General features: G+C 39.8%; 1 protein-coding gene across 3 annotated transcripts in view; it reads right to left on the bottom strand.

Annotated features, from left to right (window-relative positions):
• Parpbp (PARP1 binding protein) overlaps positions 1 to 18,559 on the bottom strand; it is a 49,452-nt gene that overhangs the window by 29,190 nt on the left and 1,703 nt on the right. For 2 of the 3 annotated variants that reach the window (XM_052165018.1, XM_052165020.1), the window contains exons 2-5: positions 16,939 to 17,094; positions 13,202 to 13,432; positions 8,370 to 8,471; positions 63 to 233 (exon numbers count right to left, since the gene is read on the bottom strand). In XM_052165018.1, coding sequence (XP_052020978.1) covers positions 63 to 233; positions 8,370 to 8,471; positions 13,202 to 13,432; positions 16,939 to 17,091 — 657 coding nt within the window. In that variant the 5' untranslated portion in view covers positions 17,092 to 17,094. Of the gene's footprint in view, positions 1 to 62; positions 234 to 8,369; positions 8,472 to 13,201; positions 13,433 to 16,938; positions 17,095 to 18,361; positions 18,407 to 18,559 lie in introns of all 3 variants that reach the window. The other variant, XM_052165019.1, reaches the window with a different exon arrangement.

The following is an 18,559-nucleotide window of genomic DNA, read 5'->3' as shown; positions in this document are numbered from 1 at the left end:
AACTAACTCCTTAAAAGTTGTTTCATTAAAATTATAAGTCCTGAAAATACAAGCATCCATACCAAAAACATAGACAACTGTTTCTGTCGAGCAGCATGCTTCAGGTTGGTGAAGGCCTCTCTCCCCAGTCCTCGATCAGGGATGTTGAGAATGTAAGCCAGGGCCAGGTCGTTCTTTGAATTCACTAGCAGGCTCAAATATGAAAAGAAAATGTTCTTTGCCAATAGCCGTACCTGTACAGAAAAATAGTCATTATTTTCTTTAGTGCAGTTCTAAAATGTTTTCTTAAATATGCAGTAAGAATGTATAGAATCGCCGGGCAGTGGTGGCACACACCTGTAATCCCAGCACTCTGGGAGGCAGAGGCTTTCTGAATTCGAGGCCAGCCTGGTCTACAGAGTGAGTTCCAGGACAGCCAGGGCTACACAGAGAAACCCTGTCTCAAAAAAACCAAATCCAAAAAACCAAAAAAAAAAAAAAAAAAAAAAAAAAAAAAAAAAAAAAAAAAAAAAAAAAGAAGAAAGAAAAAGAAAAGAAAATATAGAATTCCCCCCTGGGAGCTGACCCTGTGCCACAACACTCTATACCCAAATAATCCCGGGGGAGAGCTGGTCCCCCAGGCGAGCTAGTACACTTTGAGCACAGGTAAGACCACCACTTCTGTACCGAGGAGCCCACCGGAGACCTCAGCACACAGAAAGCAAGGAGAAGCCTAGGACAGGATTCTTCTGGTTTTCTGGTCTGCACCTGGTGCTGGACCTTTGCTCTCCATATCCAAATACCACCAGGAAAGAGCTGGTCTCCCGAGAGTGCTGACACACCTGTGTGCACAGGTAAGACACCACTTCTTCTCAGATTCCTGACCCAAGAGTGACTGGCCCAGAGTCATCAGGACACAGGAACCAAAGAGCAGCCAGGGACAGGATCCATCAGGTTTCATCTGCACCCCTGAGCTGACCCTGTGCCACAGCTCTCCATACCCAAATTCTCCCACGGGTACTGACACACAGGCTTGCAGGAGGGACAAGCCACAGTCAGAGACAGCAAGACCAGCTAATACCAGAGATATCCAGATAGCGAGAGGCAAGGGCAAGAACATAAACAACAGAAACCAAGGCTACTTGGCATCATCAGAACCCAGTTCTCCCGACACAGTGAGCCCTGGATGCCCCAACACACCAGAAAAGCAGGAGTTATTTAAAGTCAAATCTCATGATGATGATGGAGGACTTTGGTGGCACACGCCTGTAATCCCAGCACTTGGGAGGTAGAGACAGGCAGATTTCTGAGTTCGAGGCCAGCCTGGTCTATAGAGTGAGTTCCAGGACAGCCAGGGCTACACAGAGAAACCCTGTCTCAAAAAAAAAACCAAAAAAAAAAAAAGGGAGGGAGGGGACATAAATAACTCCCTTAAAGAAATACAGAAGAACATAGGTAAACAGGTAGAAGCCCTTAAAGAGGAAACACAAAAATTCCTGAAAGAATTACAGGAAAAGATAACCAATCAGGTGAAGGAATTGAATAAAACCATCCAGGATCTAAAAATGGAAAGAGAATCAATAAAGAAATCACAAAAGGAGACAACACTGGAGAAAGAAAACCTAGGAAAGAGATCAGGAGTCATAGATGAAAGCATCACCAACAGAATACAAGAAATAGAAGAGAGAATCTCAGGTGCAGAAAATAACACACAAAATATTGACACAACAGTCAAAGAAAATGCAAAATGCAAAAAGCTCCTAACCTGAAACATCCACGAAATCCAGGACACAATGAGATCAAACCTAAAAATAATAGGTATAAAAAGAGAGCGAAGATTCCCAACTTAAAGAGCCGGTAAATACCTTCAACAAAATTATAGAAGAAAACTTCCTTAACCTAAAGAATGAGATGCTCATAAATATACAAGAAGCTTACAAAACTCCAAATAGACTGGACCAGAAATGAAATTCCTCTCATCACATAAAAATCAAAACACCAAATGCACAAAGCAAAGAAAGAATATTAAAAGCAGTAACAGAAAAAGGTCAAGTAACATATAAAGGCAGACCTATCAGACCAGACTTCTCACCAAAGACTATGAAAGCCAGAAGATCCTGGACAGATATCATACAAACCTTAAGAGAAAAAAATGCTAGCCCAGGCTACTATACCCAGCAAAACTCTCTATTACCGTAGATGGAGAAACCAAGATATTCCATGACAAAACCAAACTTACACAATATTTTTTCCACAAATCCAGCCCTACAAAGGATAATAGACAGAAAACTTCAACACAAGGAGGCAAACTATACCCTAGAAAAAGCAATAAAGTAATCTTGCAACAACCCTAAAAGAAGAAACAATTTCACCTCTAACAAGAAAAATAACAGGAAGCAACAATCACTATCCTTAATATCTCTTAACATCAATGGACTCAGTTCCCCAATAAAAATAGACTTACAGACTGGATATGTAAACAGAACCCAGCATTTTGCTGCATACAGGAAATGCACCTCAGTGTCAAAGACAGACACTACCTCAGAGTAAAAGGCTGCAAAACAATTTCCCAAACAAATGGTCCCAAGAAACAAGCTGGAGCACCTATTCTAATATTGGATAAAATTGACTTTCAAGCAAAAAGGATAAGGAAGGACACTACATAGTCATCAAAAAAAAAATCTACCAAGAAGAATTCTCAATTCTGAACATCTATGCTCTGAATGCAAGGGCACCAACATTCATAAAAGAAACTTTATTAAAGCTCAAAGCACTCATTGCACTACACACAATAATGGTGGGAGACTTCAACACTTCATAGTACCTTCTCCAAAACCATATAATCGGTCACAAAACAGTCCTCAACTGAGTAGATTGATCCTATCAGATCACCACGGATTAAGGCACCAGCCTTAGTCTTCAATAGCAACAAAAACAACAGAAAGCCCACATACACATGGAAGCTAAACAATGCCCTACTCAATGATAATTTTGTCAAGGAAGAAAAAGAAATTAAAGACTCTTTAGAATTTAATGATAATGAAGGCACAGCATACCCAAACTTACAGGACACAATGAAAGCAGTGCTAAGACGTAAACTCATAGCTCTGAGTGCCTCCAAAAAGAAACTAGAGAGAGCTTACACTACCAGCTTAACAGCACATCTGAAAGCTCTAGAACAGAAAGAAGTAAATACACTCAAGAGGAATAGATCACATGAAATAATCAATCATGGGGTTGAAATCAACCAATTAGAAACAAAGAGAACTATGCAAAGAATCAACAAAGCCAGGAGCTGGTTCTTTGAGAAAATCTTTCTGTCTGTCTGTCTTCTCTCTCTCCCTCTCCCTCTCCCTCTCCTTCTCTCTCTCCCACTCTCCCTCCCCCTCTCCCTTCTCCCTTCTCCTTTCTCCCTCCCTCTCTCTCTCTCTCTCTCTCTCTCTCTCTCTCTCTCTCTCTCTCTCTCTCTGCTTTTTATCAAATATAGTCTAACAGGAGTCAAACTGAAAAAGGACACTTCAGTTAAGAAAATGTCTCCATCAGATTATCTAGTAGGCAAAAGATCATTGAGTATTTTCTTGACTGATGATTTACAATTTCAAGTGCCATCGCTAAACAGCTGGAATAAGAAATCAGTCTGCATAAGATAGTAATTCTATTCCTTCATGACCTCTTCTTCACTGCCTGCCTCCAAGTTTATATTTGATTTCCTGTCCCGACTACCATTCATAATGTATTGTAAGATATAAGATGAAATAAACTCTTTGCTCTGCCCCCCCAAAAAAAATCAGTCCGTAAGAATGGTAATGCACCATAGGTATTTCATTACAGACTTCTGAATCTCATTAACTAATTCAATAAAACAATCGTGTGAGAATGAGCAGCAGTGTGAAGAGGAAGTCATCCCTGAAAGGGCTAATTTGTTTCCTTCACCTCTTCCCAGATTTTCCCTCCCTCTTACCATGAACTTACTGATGGCCATGAAAGCAATCATCACCTCCACCATGGAAGTTTGGATATATAATGCAGCACCTGTCTGGACTCTAGTTTTTGTAATTGGAAAACATTTGATCTGCTCTTTGCCAAGAGACATTGTAAGACTCAATAACATTATTCTTAAAGGGTTATTGACCTTTAATAATAGCTCATTTGGCATCCCAGCACCCACAATAGCCATAAACTTCCAATACAGAGTTTATAAGGTTTGTGGCAATTTGAAAGCTGTTTGTTAAAAACGAGGACGGGGTTCTCTGGGAGTGGCTTGAGAGGTGACCCAAGGGTTAAGAGCATTGACTGCTGCTCCAGAGGCCCAGGGTCTGGTCCCCAGCACCCACACAGCAGCTCATGACTGTCCTTAATTCTGGTTCCAGTGGATCTGATGCCTTCTTCTGGCTCCATGGGACCAAGACACTCACGTGGAAGACATAGTTACATGCAAGTAAAATATGAATACACAGGAAATAAAAATAAGTATTTTTAAAAATTAAAAAAAATAATATATAGAATCATGTAATCACAACACTACATCCCATTCTTTAGGCAAAAGAAATAGCCAGACAAACTGGAAACAACTGGACAACAACATGCTCTTTCTTACTGAACTGAACTTAATAACAAGCATATACTAACTATAGTGGTTACTGAAACACTTCTCTTACAAAATGATATAAAAGGATATAGTGCAACAAGGCCTTTCTTGTGAGATTTCACCTTATTTCCCTGCATAAGCCTTCCAGGAAATAACAGCCAAAGACGCAGTTTCCAGAACCTTAGAGCAGGAACCATCTTATTGGACCAAAGTCTGTATCTTATTATGATGTCAGGCACAAAGCTAAAGTTAAATACTTAAGTTTTGAGAACTATTAGATAATGACTTTGATATAATGGAATAACTAAATATCAAAACGAATGAAACAAATGTTTAGAAAACAATGAAATTTAGTGAGTTGATATTAACTGACTTCTGGGAGCATTAACAAATTCACTAAGAAATATGCAAATCAATAACAACATATTAAATATATGAAATAATCTTAAGAGTTCCTACAAAATTATTAATAATCAAGATAGAGGAGTGTATACAAAAAGACATACACAGGTCAGCAGAATTTGAAAAGAATCCAGAAGCAGACAGACAAAGCCACCGCAACAAAAGCACAAAGCAGCGAAAGTATCGTCACCGGGCTTGGGAAAACAGATCTCCAACACTCCTATGGCGGCACTCGAACCCCAGTCAAAGCTCACACCTTTTATGCAAATTAACTCAAATGGATCATAAATTTAAATTTACAATATAGGTGTACAGCTTTTAGAAGAAAACATAGGAGAAAAATCCTTAAATCCTAGCATTGGGCAGGGAAGTTGGATGTGACACCAAAGCATAATCAAGAAAAGGAAGGGAGGGAGGAAGGGAGGGAGGGAGGGAAGAAAGACAACTAGACCACAACAAAATTAAGTTCTTATGAACTCTCTTTGTGTTCTTTTCCTTCAACTGTGACTGCCACCTACAGCTCTGGAATCATTTGCTTCTGGTTCTAATTGTCATATCATATACTTGCAATCTAGTCCATCCCTTCAGAAAATGGATTTACAAATGCTGAGCTCAATTCACAGTCAAAACAAGATGTTCTAATAACATCAGAAGTCTGAAGCCCCATAATGTATTTATCCTCTCCAAACTCAAGGAAAGTATATTCTCTATTTAAATCTTCTTAGCCCAGTGTAAGTGGTGGAATGCCTCCTTATGGATTTTTGGCTAAGGAGACTCCCAAACCCTTAGAACGATACAGGCTACCATCACTGCTCCTGGTTGCCTATCAGAACTAGAGAATCAGACCCTATTACTGAAGCCACAACACACTCTGGTTCAAACTAGAGCAAGACTGCTCGTTAGTTCTTGCATAGTTCCAGAAGGGCTTCTGGTAGGGAAAGGCTGCCAGTGGTCTTACCTAGCAGTATGCATGCCACCAAAAGGACATGCTAGGAAACATGTACCCACAGGTACGAGAGTGCTGGTTGTTTGTTACGGGAATAACCACGCACTTTCTGACTGGATTTGAGACTCATATTATAGAATGGAATTCATGCCTAGTACTATAAACCTGGTCAAATGCCTGTGACTAGGGAGGTTGTAAGGCTGAGAGAGGTGGGGGAAGATCTATTACTGTCATTTTACTAAACACACAGTGTCATGTTGTCAACCCACCTTCTGAACATTTGTGTTTGTATGCACAGACTAGTGCAGCTCTTGGCCTATGTCAGAGAAGCGTGTCTTTGCAAGGAACAACAGTGCCTGGGGGTGGGAGGGGAGGTGCGCCCGAAGCCAAACTTTAAGCTTTCACACCTACAACTTAGTCTTTAGGGCTTACAAATTCCATCTCTCTGATCTATGCTGCTGGCCAAACTCTGGGGAAAAGCAGCTTGGAGTCCTCCTCGCAGATGGCGGGCTCCTTCAAGCTCTGGCTGAAGCTGGTCTACAGCCCTCTCATTATGGTCAGATAGCATGCAGTTATGGTTTCTGCGCTCTTGTATGTGCAGTGAGTTTGTAAAAGGCTCCTTGGAAAAGCAGTCCATAAATACAGTTATGACATCCAGAAGCAACGACCTAAATTGAAAAAATCCACAAGACTAGAGCTTTAGCAAGACATCAAAAATGGGAGTACTGTTCTATGTGCTTAATAAATTGACTCTGCCTATAGTCTCCTTTCATTCCTACTGAGATGCAAATACCCAAGCTTAATTTGAAGTCAGGATTTTTAAACCAAAAATTTTACTTGTGTTCCTTGCTAACTATGCTCCTGGCTAGCACATAAATGCTTATGTGTAACGACAAAAAATTCATTACATTAAGAATTTTTTATTTGCTTAAAGACCTGGCAGGGAGCCTTTTCGTGTATCCCACTTGGTTCCCTTAGAATTTCTAAAGCAATAGATTAACACTTTAGGTGGGAAAATAAATTAAATAAAGAGTATTTCTTAAATTCATCTTACTGCTCCATGTGAAGATTTTGGTGTACCATTAGTATCTGATAATCAGAATATACCTTTGCAATGCTGCATCTCCAAAAGTCTCTTTAGAACTTTAACTATACTGCTTTTGAAAGGCATCTTGTAAGTCAGGCACGAGCCTTAAAAGGGTCCCTAGAGGGCTGGAGAGATGGCTCAGTGGTTAAGAGCACTGACTGCTCGCTCTTCCAGAGGTCCTGAGTTCACTTCCTACCAACCACATGGTGGCTCACAACCATCTGTAATGGGATGCAATGCCCTCTTCTAGTGGGTCTGAACAACAGTGTACATAAATACATAAATACATAAATCTTTATTTAAAAAAAAAAACAAAACAGTCCCTAGAAAGGAGACAAGGTACCCAACATGGAAAGGGGGAGGCCGATGATGTCAGCAAGGCTGGGAACAGCTCTGTAGACAAGACATGCCTAAACGGAGCCGGCATGGTCAGCTCAAGGCTCTGGAGATGCCAAGTAAAGTGTGCGCATTTTATGACCCTACTTCTGGTGACTACACAGTATGCAAAAGGTATTTTCTATATCAAGTTATTTTTTTAAAAAAAAGTCTCCTTTTTACTCTGTGTGTGTGTGTGTATGTGTGTGTGTGTGTGTGTGTTGTTTTAAGCTATGTGTGAGCAATGTTCCCTGAAAACGAAGAGAGGGATTCATCGAATGTGCTAACTGTATTGGAGCAGACGGCCATGAAAGTAGGATTTCAAAACTACATCAAACAGCTTATAGACTTTGCCAGCATTCTTAATCTCCCCCCAACGGCAATTCTATTAAACACAGAAACTTTCATAAACACAGCTCATGGTTAGTGGAGGTCGGAGGCACCCGGCACACTATTCATCGAAAGGTAAGCCTCACTAGAACAACCCTGTGTGTACATGGTGCTCATTTTGAGTCATGCACACAATAGACTGCCGTAAGAACGCCATCAGTTATGGAACATAGTCTCTCAAGAATTAGTCATCTAAAAGAGCAGATGTGAGCTTTACTTTAAAAATCAATCTGACGACCTGAACCGTAACCACTTCCCTGGCACCTTGAATTGTGCCTGTGTTTGCTCAGTGTCCGTTGGTTACCTTGGCCCAAACCATAAGGACATGGATTAGAATGACACTCTTAGCAATCCCAATGTATTCCCCTTTGCAAATTCAGCTTTAAACAATTTAAAAACATGGAAAAATGAAAAAAACAAACAATGGCCAGATTCATTGATAACCCCGTTGAGCCACCAGATTCATTGATAACCCCGTTGAGCCACCAGATTCATTGATAACCACAATGAACCACCAGATTCATTGATAACCCCGACGAGCCACCAGGTTCATGACCACGGGGTCCAATCCTACTTTAACTGGCTGACAGTGTTACCAGTACCTGCTTGTCATTCTGGCTGCATTTCACTGGTGACGCTGGCATATGAAGATTAGCTTCATTTACTGCATACTCAGTGCCAGACAGAAAATCCCGTAGCTGAATCTGTAGGCGATACACGGTATAGTGAAAGTATAGGACACAGAATACTAGACTCCATGAAATTTCACACATCGTCCCAGATATTCCAGTGCAAAGTATTGCTGGACATTTGTGGACAGTTGTAAAAAAAGCATAAATTCTTGTGTGCATATTTTCACAAATCCTTTTAAACTGAATGATAAATTATTACCACAATTGGGAAGGGACATTTCTATTTAATATTTTTTAAATAACATATCTAAATATAAATTCAATAAATTATAACTAAGGAATTTTAAATATTTGAGAGTCCAGAAATTTTATCAGATTATATATATATATATATATATATATATATCTTTTCTCATCAATATAACCTGGAACTTAGATCATCAGCTAAGTTTCTCTTCAGCTAACAATACTATTAGTTATGACAAATATTTCGTTACACCCTCAGGTCTATTCCCTTCTGGGGAAACTACTAGCATCTTCACTTCAAGTCCTGTAGCTCTTCCTCTAAGCTCTTTAAATTGACTGTTAGGATACTAATTTGCATGTCAATACACCTGCTATACTGGGAAATCTTCCTCATACCTTTCTGACTTGTCATGAAAACAGCTCATTTTTCATAAAAATTAGGAGGAATTACTTGGATGTATTTGCTTTTATTTCATTATATAACAAGCTTTCGTGTTTCTTTATATTTTCATGTTTTATTTGAAAAGTTAAGACTTATCATCTCATAACTGGTATTTTTATAACATATTAGTAATTATTAAAAAAAAAACAAGTCAACTGAATAGTTCATTTAATAGGGGGAAGTACATTAAGATACAATGCTGAAACATCTTACACAGTAAATTCCTACCACACACAGAACTGGGGTAGATGAAATATTGAACTATCCCAATGGTTACTGCTGCCAGCCTGCATCTATTTGCAGCAGACTTCCTGATTTTTCTGAAGGTTGGTAACTCTCCAAAAATAAAAAAAATAAAAAAAAATGCCTCCAATTCTGACACAAACTAGAAGAAATATTTTCCGCCCAAACTGAAGCTTAAAAATAAACCTTCTCACCTGCCTCTCAGAGCATCTTAGACCTTATGTGCCCTTGGCATTTAGTCAATACTGTTTTTCCAACTCAGTTCTCAGTTTCACCCAGTAACTGCTGATTCCGCTCTACCAACAAGCTTTTAGCTGCCTCTCTGAGGAGAGCCAGCACACAGGTCCCTGTGCCTGAGGAAGAGTTGGGGTAAAACAGGAGAGGTGGATGGGGCTGAAAGCAAGGATGGTTACATTTTTACAATAAAAGAACAATTTTTTTTATAGAGCGGGTGGTACAAATATTTATAAGAGTAACGCCAGCTTTATATTTAGTGTCCATGTGTCCAAAAACCCAAATGCTGGCGCCCTGCGTGGACCTCGGAGGCGGCGTCTGGCTCATCCTGGGTGTTGAGCCGGATCCCTGGTTTCTGATTCTCGGTTTCAACAGTGAGCTGGTGCTGCGTGGCTTCCTCGAGGTTCTGGAGAAGGCGACTTTCCCACTGCCTCACCCGCTCCATGGCGGCGGCCAGCCTCTTGGGGTCTCGCTTGCCCCTGCGGGTTTTGTGGAGAACCTTGGGTGTCCACGAGTTTGGAGACATGGCTGTGAGAGACGCAGAGGTATCGTCCGCAGGAGCTGAGAGGATGGGGTGCCTTGACTGCCCACCGGGCTGCTTGGACTTCCTTTTCCTAGAGGCAGCCGTGGTGGTGGTGGCGCCGACCTCTGCGGTGTGGACAGGGACGTCCTGGGGAAGGCATGACGACATCAGTCCGTCTTCCGCACTCGGGTCACAAAGGTGCAGGGCGGCTCCAACAGGTCTCGGGCTACTGCTAAGGGCAGCTTCCTCAGGAGTCCTGTCGTGTGCGGATTTTCTAAAGCGTGGCTTCATCAGGAAAAACGAGCTCTCCTATCCAGAACTCAAGGTAGGATTCTGCGCCCCAACCCCACGCCTGTACCCTCCCTGCAGGCGCACAGTTGGAGCGCAGGTTCTAACATCCATTCTATTCCTACGTCATCACACGGCATACCCAGCCAGCATCTTCCTTGTTAGGTAAGATCCAGCAAGTCGTGTGCTTTGTGTTACCCGTGAATTTCTGTAAGCACTTGATATTTCTGTGTATTCTCGGTGTTATTCTCTCTAACAGCTCTCTGTGTGGCCAGTTGACTCATCTTTGTCTGGCTGATGAGTGTGATCCCAGGCTGGGTTGTTGTTTCTCTTAATTGGCTCTCTCTTTGAAATGATGGTTTCTACAAGTAATAAAAGGTAACATGGGGAGGGAAGGGCAGGAGGGGGGGAGGATGGGGGGGGGGGGAGACTGGAGAGATGGCTCAGCGGTTAAGAGCACTGACCGCTCTTCCAAAGGTCCAGAGTTCAAATCCCAGCTACCACATGGTGGCTCACAACCATCTGTAATGGGATCTGCTGTCCTCTTCTGGTGTGTCTGAAGACAGCTACAATGTACTTACATATAATAAATCTTTAAAAAGAAAAAAAAGAAGAAGGTAGGCTCTTCTGCAGAGCCTACCTTCTCTGCAGCAACAAGTCTTCTGGACCCCAGCGAGGTCAAAGTGTTCTCCCAAGCCTTACCAACAGGAAGTCATAGAACGAGTCCTGAGAGAGAGAACCCTGCCAGTCCACAGACAACATAGGTCCCAGAGGGTCCCCAGATTTGTGCCTAAGTTCTTTGGAGTACATTTCTGCTGGCCATAGGTCTCTGATGTTGCAGTCCAGATACTAAGAGTTCTTTTCATGTGAAATCCAACTCTGCCCCAAACCTCTCTGCCTGATATTCCAGTTAGAAACCAAAGTCTTGAATGCTCCCAGATGAAGATTTATAAACTAGGGAGTAAAGGTTCAACTTATCATGTTTCCAGAACTACCTCATCTTTATCTTAATTCCCAATAATCTCTGCATTATTTAAACTACAACATATAAGAAACAGAGCAACTTTATTATGGCCATGAATTCAAGAGCATAAAGATCAGAACAATTGGGGTAATCTGATATGTCACTTTAGAGACACAGCTTGTGTCTTTACATTTAATTAACCTTTGAAAGACCAACCCAGAGATATGTTTTGCTATACAATTTTGTTGTTAGTAGAAATATCCTGAAAACACCTGATATTTATCAAAGACTAAGCTGTTAGAATTTGAGAGTTTTCTTCATGAACTACCATCTTTGCAGCTTCAGTTTAATTTGTGGAGTTCCGCAGAGATGCTGACATTTGCAGACAATCTTCCACACGGGCAGGCTGTCCCATTGGCTCAATGAGGTAATGTATTAGAGAATGCATATCCCATACACAGGAAAAGCGCAGGATGAAAACACTGTGTCCAAGATTTCAGGCATCTTCTCTGTTTTCTTCCGACAACTTAGTGCTTGCCTAGGATTAGCTTTGTCCATTAACTATGGAGGGCTAGTCAAGAGTCAGCCCTCTAGGCAAAAACAAAAAGCCAAGCCCTTGGTTCAAGGTGCTGCACGTGGACAGGAGAGCAGCACGTGTGATCGTGTGAAGGAGGCACAACAGGACAAAGGTTGGCATGATGCACCAAGGAAGTAACAAGTGGCAGCAAGCCGCCATGTCAGCCCGCGGCGCCCGTCCTCCCTCCCCTACTCACTGACAGAGCCCATGCTTTCCCCAGCACATTACTACTCCAGATAAAGACGGCCTTCTCCACTTGCCCTCAACTAAGCTTTAAACAATTAAACTGAGGCACAAGAGCTGTTTTCTCTGGTCCTTCTCCGGTCCTACTGCCTCCAGAACAAGTACTGCTATCATGTGGAAACTTCGACAGCTACCTTTGACCATTTAAGGAAGAATCACGTGGCTCTTCTATAGGCAGTAACTAAATAAGCTGCTACTTTCTTAAAGCATAGTTTTACATCAGAGATTTCTATTATAATGAACTTAAATGATATTACTAATAACCATATAAAAAGAGTTTAGTATCTCTCACAAGGACAATAAATAATTCCTAATTCCAAATATAATTATTCAGCCATTACCAACATTTACCTATTACTTTATTAGCACACACTAAGTATTAAAGTATTTTCAACACGCAAAAAATAAAACCTGCACATATACAAATAGATTTCAAATAATTTATCAATTCTAATATAAACAAATCTAAGGAATACTACAGCTTTTAAATTTTTATCTATTAAATTAAATGTTTATACAATGAAGTCTATTATCTCAGATATTATATCATTATGTTTCTGGTAGTAATATATGGTATGTCTATTGTAGAAGCTATTAAACCATGTAAAAGAACAGTAACCATTGTTACATACAACACACACCTAATAAACATGAACATCCAGCAAAAAGGAGTAAAGTTCTAGATAGGTAATCTTTGATCTAATTCAAAAGAAATCTACATTTGAAATTTATTTCTTTGCCAAATTTTTATCTGTTAAGAAATATGTTCTTATATCAAATAATAATATAGCAAACCCAACAAAACTTATCAAAAATATTGCTTTCAAGTAAAAACTAGGCTTTGGGTAGCTAAATTTTCCCATTTTTTAACATGATTTAAAAAGGAAAATAAATTAGCAACTTTTGTTTTTTTGTCTTTACTACTGAAAACAGACATATTTTCTGCCTCCCACTATTTAAGACTAGTAACTATCTGTAGTTTAAAATAAAAAAAAATTTAGCTGATCTTTAATTGATGAAAGTAGAATTTTAGAATACTTACAGAGGATATTGTGCTAGTCTCACGATTAGAAGTCAAGCTGCTACATTTTTTATAAACATCAATCAGATCTAGTGCATTACTATTCTTCAAAAAATCATCATATGTTTTCTTAATGTCTTCATAGTGAGCGACCACAGTCATATTTTCGGTGGGCAAGTTCAGTTTCTCATGTAAGAAGTACTTCCATGTCAGCAGGACATCGCTGAGGCTGACTGTAAATTCTCCACTATGCTGAAAGATGCAAAAGAATAACAAGGGTGAATTTGAGTGCTTACTGCTTGAATGTCCATTTATCTAATTGATATGAGAAATACAAATAGCATGCTGTTAATGCAAACACAAAAACTTTGATATTTTGATAAAACATAAACAAGTAGGCATGTTTGCACATAAACATTTGGTAAATGGGATTGGGCATGATGGAGTGCACCTTTAATGCCAACCCATGGGAGACAGGAGGATGCATGCATAATACACTGTACTCAGTCCAGGGCTTTACTCTCTTACTTAACATTCCCAGTGCCATGAGGAATTCCCACAGAACAATATATCCTCCAAGTATTGGCTTTAAAATCCAGTCTTAGTGCTCAGGTTATTGTTATTATGACTTTATTTCCATTTTATTATTATTATTATTATTATTATTATTATTATTATTATTACAGAGAAAGAAAAGTAACATTGCAAAACTCAGAGCCTAGAAAGATTTTTGTTTCTTCACTGGTCCTAAAAAACACTAGATTATAATGAATAAGTGCTAAAAATCAAGTTATACTCTTTTCTGTGAGTACTCAGATGCTACTAAGCAGGCAAATTTACTCTTCTACTTTTTTGCTTGTTTTTCCTAAAAGAAACCAAAAGATTGTGATCTAACTACACTAGTATGTCGTTGATAAGAGATCCAATACCATTACCGACAGGATTCCATCTCAGTATAAAAGCTTTCCTTAAAGTATCTCCCTGAATGGCCACATGATACATTTTCAGCAAATGCACTAAAGGTTTGCTTTTTATTCAATGCATTCTTTTCCCACATTAATATGTAAGATTAATATGTAAGATATTAATAATTCCAAAAAACACCAGCCTTAACTCATTAAAAAATTCTAACTTCTCATTTTCAATTCAGCATGAAAAAGAAATATTTTATTATCCATATGTGGGTCTGTGAAATAGAATATATGCTGCCTTCCACAGTTTTAAGTGTTATCCAGTTTCTGCTAATACTAAGACTTTTACAATAGTCCCATTTAAAGATGAATAGGTAATTACGTAGTGAGAAACTGTTGTTCTTTGAAATGAAATCTTAATCAACCGTAACACAAAATAAATACATCCAAAACAAACATTTGAATTATTAAAATCTCTATCTTTATATCTTTTATGATAACCAGTCATATGTTATTTGAAATCCAGACTTAAAATATCTTTAATAGACCCTTCCTCCACCAGAAGACACTCCAACATCCAGATCCCCAGATAAGCCCCCAACCTCTGAACCACCTATACGCCCCCCCAGTGCCCACTCAGCTATCCCCAAAACCCCCTCTTCTCATCACTATATCCTGCCCCACACATCCAGTGGAAACCCCCTGCTCCACTAGACGCCACACCAACACCCAGAACCTCAAGACCCCCAGCAGGCCACCAGAACTCCAGCCTCCAACTCAGGCAAAGACCCTCTATCAACCACAAGTCACTAGCCAGAAGACCAGAGAGAAAACAGAAACAAAAAACAAAAACAAAAACAAAGACAGAGGCAAGGTCAGAAATCGACACCTAGACCAATAATTATCCCAACCCCAGATGCCTAGAGACACATCACCAACAGAATTGCAAGGGATGGAAAAGAGAATCTCAGGCATTGAAGATATGATAGAAGAAACAGATACATCAAAGAAAACTTTATATTAAATCTAATCGATTGCTGACACAAAACATCTAAGAAATCTGGAACACCATAAAAAGACTAAATCTAAAAATAATAGAACTAGAAGATGTGCACAGAAAATATTTAAAGCAAAATCATAACACAAAAATTCTAACCTAAAGAAGGATATGTCTATAAAGGTACAAGAAGCTTACTTTAAAAGCCACAGGACCTGAACAGATGTCCAGCAGACTCTGAGACCACAAATGCCAGCTAATATACCCAGCAAAACTTTCAATCATCATAGATGGAGAAAACAAGATATTCCGTGATAGAGTCAAATTTAAATAGTATCTATCCACAAATCTAGCCCTACAAAAGGTACAAGAAGGAGAACTCCAACCCAACAAGGTCAAGTACATTCACAAAAATATAGGCAATAAATACTGTCACACCAGCAAAACCCAATAAAGGAGCACAGAAACACTACCACCACCAATAACAACAAAATAACAGGAATTAACAAGCACTGGTCTCAATGAACTCAATTCCCTATTTCTATTGGAAGGTCAGAGGCCCAGCTACCTACAAAAGAATCACTTTGTAGAGATTTTCTTCTAGGTTGTTTCCAGCAGGTCAGTGAAGGCTCCATTAGGACAACAAGGCAGACAGCAACTCCAGGTTCTTTGTCTGTGTAGTCCTGGAGACTGAACCTAGCACTGCCTATGTGCTATGAAAGCACTCCACTCACCACTGAGATTTCTCCAGCCCTCTTTTATTTGTTATTTTGAGACAGAGCCTCAAAAGCCCATGGCATGGACTAGTCTTGAGCTCACTTTTTAGTCCAAAGAGGCTTTGAACTTCTTTCTGATCATCATCTTTCTGTCCTCTGAGCAGTTGGAGCTACAGGCCTGTGGCACCAAGCTCCAATGAGCTTAGTATATTTTAAAGACCTCCAAAAATGAGATCCTGTAGAAGGCGGGGAGGAAGGATTTTAGGAGCCAGAGGGGATCAAAGACACCATAAGAACACAGCCTACAGAATCAAATAACCAGTGCTCATAGGGGCTCACAGAAATCGACAACAATCAGGGAGCCTGCATGGGTCTGACCTAGGTCCTCTGCATCCGTTACAGTTGTGTAGGTTGGTGTTCTTATGGGGCTGCCTCTGACTCTTTTGCCTGCTCGAGTCCCTCCTCCTAACAGGTTGCCTTATCCAGCCTTGATCATGTTAGATTGATATCTCTGAGAGGCCTGCTCTTGTATGAAGGGAGAAGAGGAGGACTGGATCTGGGAAGAGGGGATGTGGGAGGGCAGGATTTAGAGAGAGGAGGGAGAGGAACCTGCAGTCAGGATGTAATATACAAGAGAAGAATAAAAAAACTAATTAATACCTCCCAAAAGATTTTGATGCATAAACAAATTTAAGAATACCAATCCACACAACAGGGCTGCCAGTAGACATAAAATACTTTACATTGAATAAAAATGATACCTGATCCTCTCGAGCTTTTTTTAGAGAACAAAAGAACAATTATTAAATAGGAATATATTTAACCGTAAGAGTTGCAGATTAAAAAAAAATAACTAAAAATCATAAAGAGATTTCTTTCATGAGATACCAAATCATTTCACGTTCAGATTATACACATGAAATAAATTGAATCATTTCAGAAATAAAGGCAATTTTTTCCAAAAATACCAACTGCAATATTTTGAGACAGATATGCAGAAGCATTTCTGAAACACCCTATTTTAGGAGGGCAAATATTGCAAAGAAAATGATGTATGTGATTACACTCAAACTTATTATACTGGACAAGTAAAATTGGGTTAAAAAAAAGTTCAGGTAAAGATAGTGTACTGACCTGTTTGTTGTTTTCTGCCATGGACAGCTGCAGGGCCAGAAGCATGGAGTCTGGACCCCATAACGTGGTTCTTTCAGAGCTACAGAGAGTACGCCAATTCCTTCTAAACTCTTTAATCATACCCAAGACAGACAGCTGATTAAGCACAGCCATTCTCTTAAGGGTAGAACAGAATACAATGTTAAAGTGACTTGTTTTAATTGGAAAGTAACATTTAACATATGTAAGCAAGCATGATTAGAAAAAAACAAGTAGTGAACAAGAAGCCATTTCATATTTACCAAGATTGCTTTTAATTAAATTTAGGAAAACAGAATAATACAATTTCTGCCCAATCATATTTTCCTCTCCTTTAGGAAGGTTTTCTGAAGCCAAATCTTTTGAAATAACAAAAATCCAACCTTCAATTTTGAAAATTCACATAAAACAGACATGCAAATTTATAATTATAGATACAGACATCACTAATTAAATCTGTATTTTAAGATAGTTGTTTCGAGACAAAGGGTACTATATGTAGTAGATTTGGGGGTAGGAGTGTCCCCTCTCATTTGTGTATTGTTCCAAAATGAGTGGCTTTCTTTTCTACTCACTTGAATTGGGAACAGTCTTAGGCCTTGATTTGAGTAGTAGACTATGAGATAATTAGAATTCTAAGCCTAGGCCTTAAGAGGTTTGTGCAAAAGAGTTAATATAGCAAGGCTCTAGAAATTTAGATTCCAGTAGAGTTTCCATTAAGACTATTTTACTGTGCTGAACTGATTTAATAAACTATACGTGTTTTATGATGAGTACGTAGTTTCCTTGAATCTGGATTTTTTTGGTACATGTTGGACAGGACATTATGAGTCTAGCCCCCCAGTAAATAACTTTCCTGGGTAGACAACATTTCCCATGACTGTCACGGCCTGTGTCTGGGAGAATTAAGTATGACTCTATAAGGACATTGAGAGGCCTAGGCTTGGTCCCTTCACTGGCATTACCTCGATCCTCTTGCTACAGTAGTTCACACCCACAGCTACACCTAAATGTTCACTTTCCTGCTCCTCCTAGCAAATCGCCGCTCTAGGGAGACCGAGCGCCCAAGCCCAATTCAGCTGCTAAAGAAAGCTTACAAGAGAGAAGTAAGGTTCCGGCTGGCAATTGATAGCAACTCTCAGCCATGACACAGGCAGCAAATCCTGTGGGCACCCGTAACACGGGAGGTGGGCCTCGGCAGCACAAGTCATCTGCAAGGCTGGCAGAGGACTCAGTAACTGGTCCAGCCCAAACTGCCAACCCACAGATTTAAAGCAGATACGTGGTTGTTATTTTACAGTGACTACGGTGTTTGATGTTTGGTTACACAGCAAACTAATCATCTGTCATCTAACGCATGAAACTTCCTAGTGCCAATACTTCCCAAACATTTACTATTAATTACCTTGCTCCGTTTTCACGTGTCCTGCTGATGTCAGTCTACGAATGTCTGCATTTGACACATGAAGAAAGTAATGCTCAATGACACGATGTTAGTAAATAGTCAAAAGGCATAAATCCAAGATTTCTAAGTTTTTCCTAACTTCTCCTGGAGGTATACAGAACCCTTTCACATCAGCCTTCGCATGTCGGTATTCTAGAC

This window comes from Apodemus sylvaticus, chromosome 20 (assembly GCF_947179515.1).
Source record: "Apodemus sylvaticus chromosome 20, mApoSyl1.1, whole genome shotgun sequence".
NCBI lineage: Eukaryota > Metazoa > Chordata > Mammalia > Rodentia > Muridae > Apodemus > Apodemus sylvaticus.
Note: the sequence above shows the minus strand (reverse complement) of the source record. Positions and strands in the feature narration are given on the sequence as shown.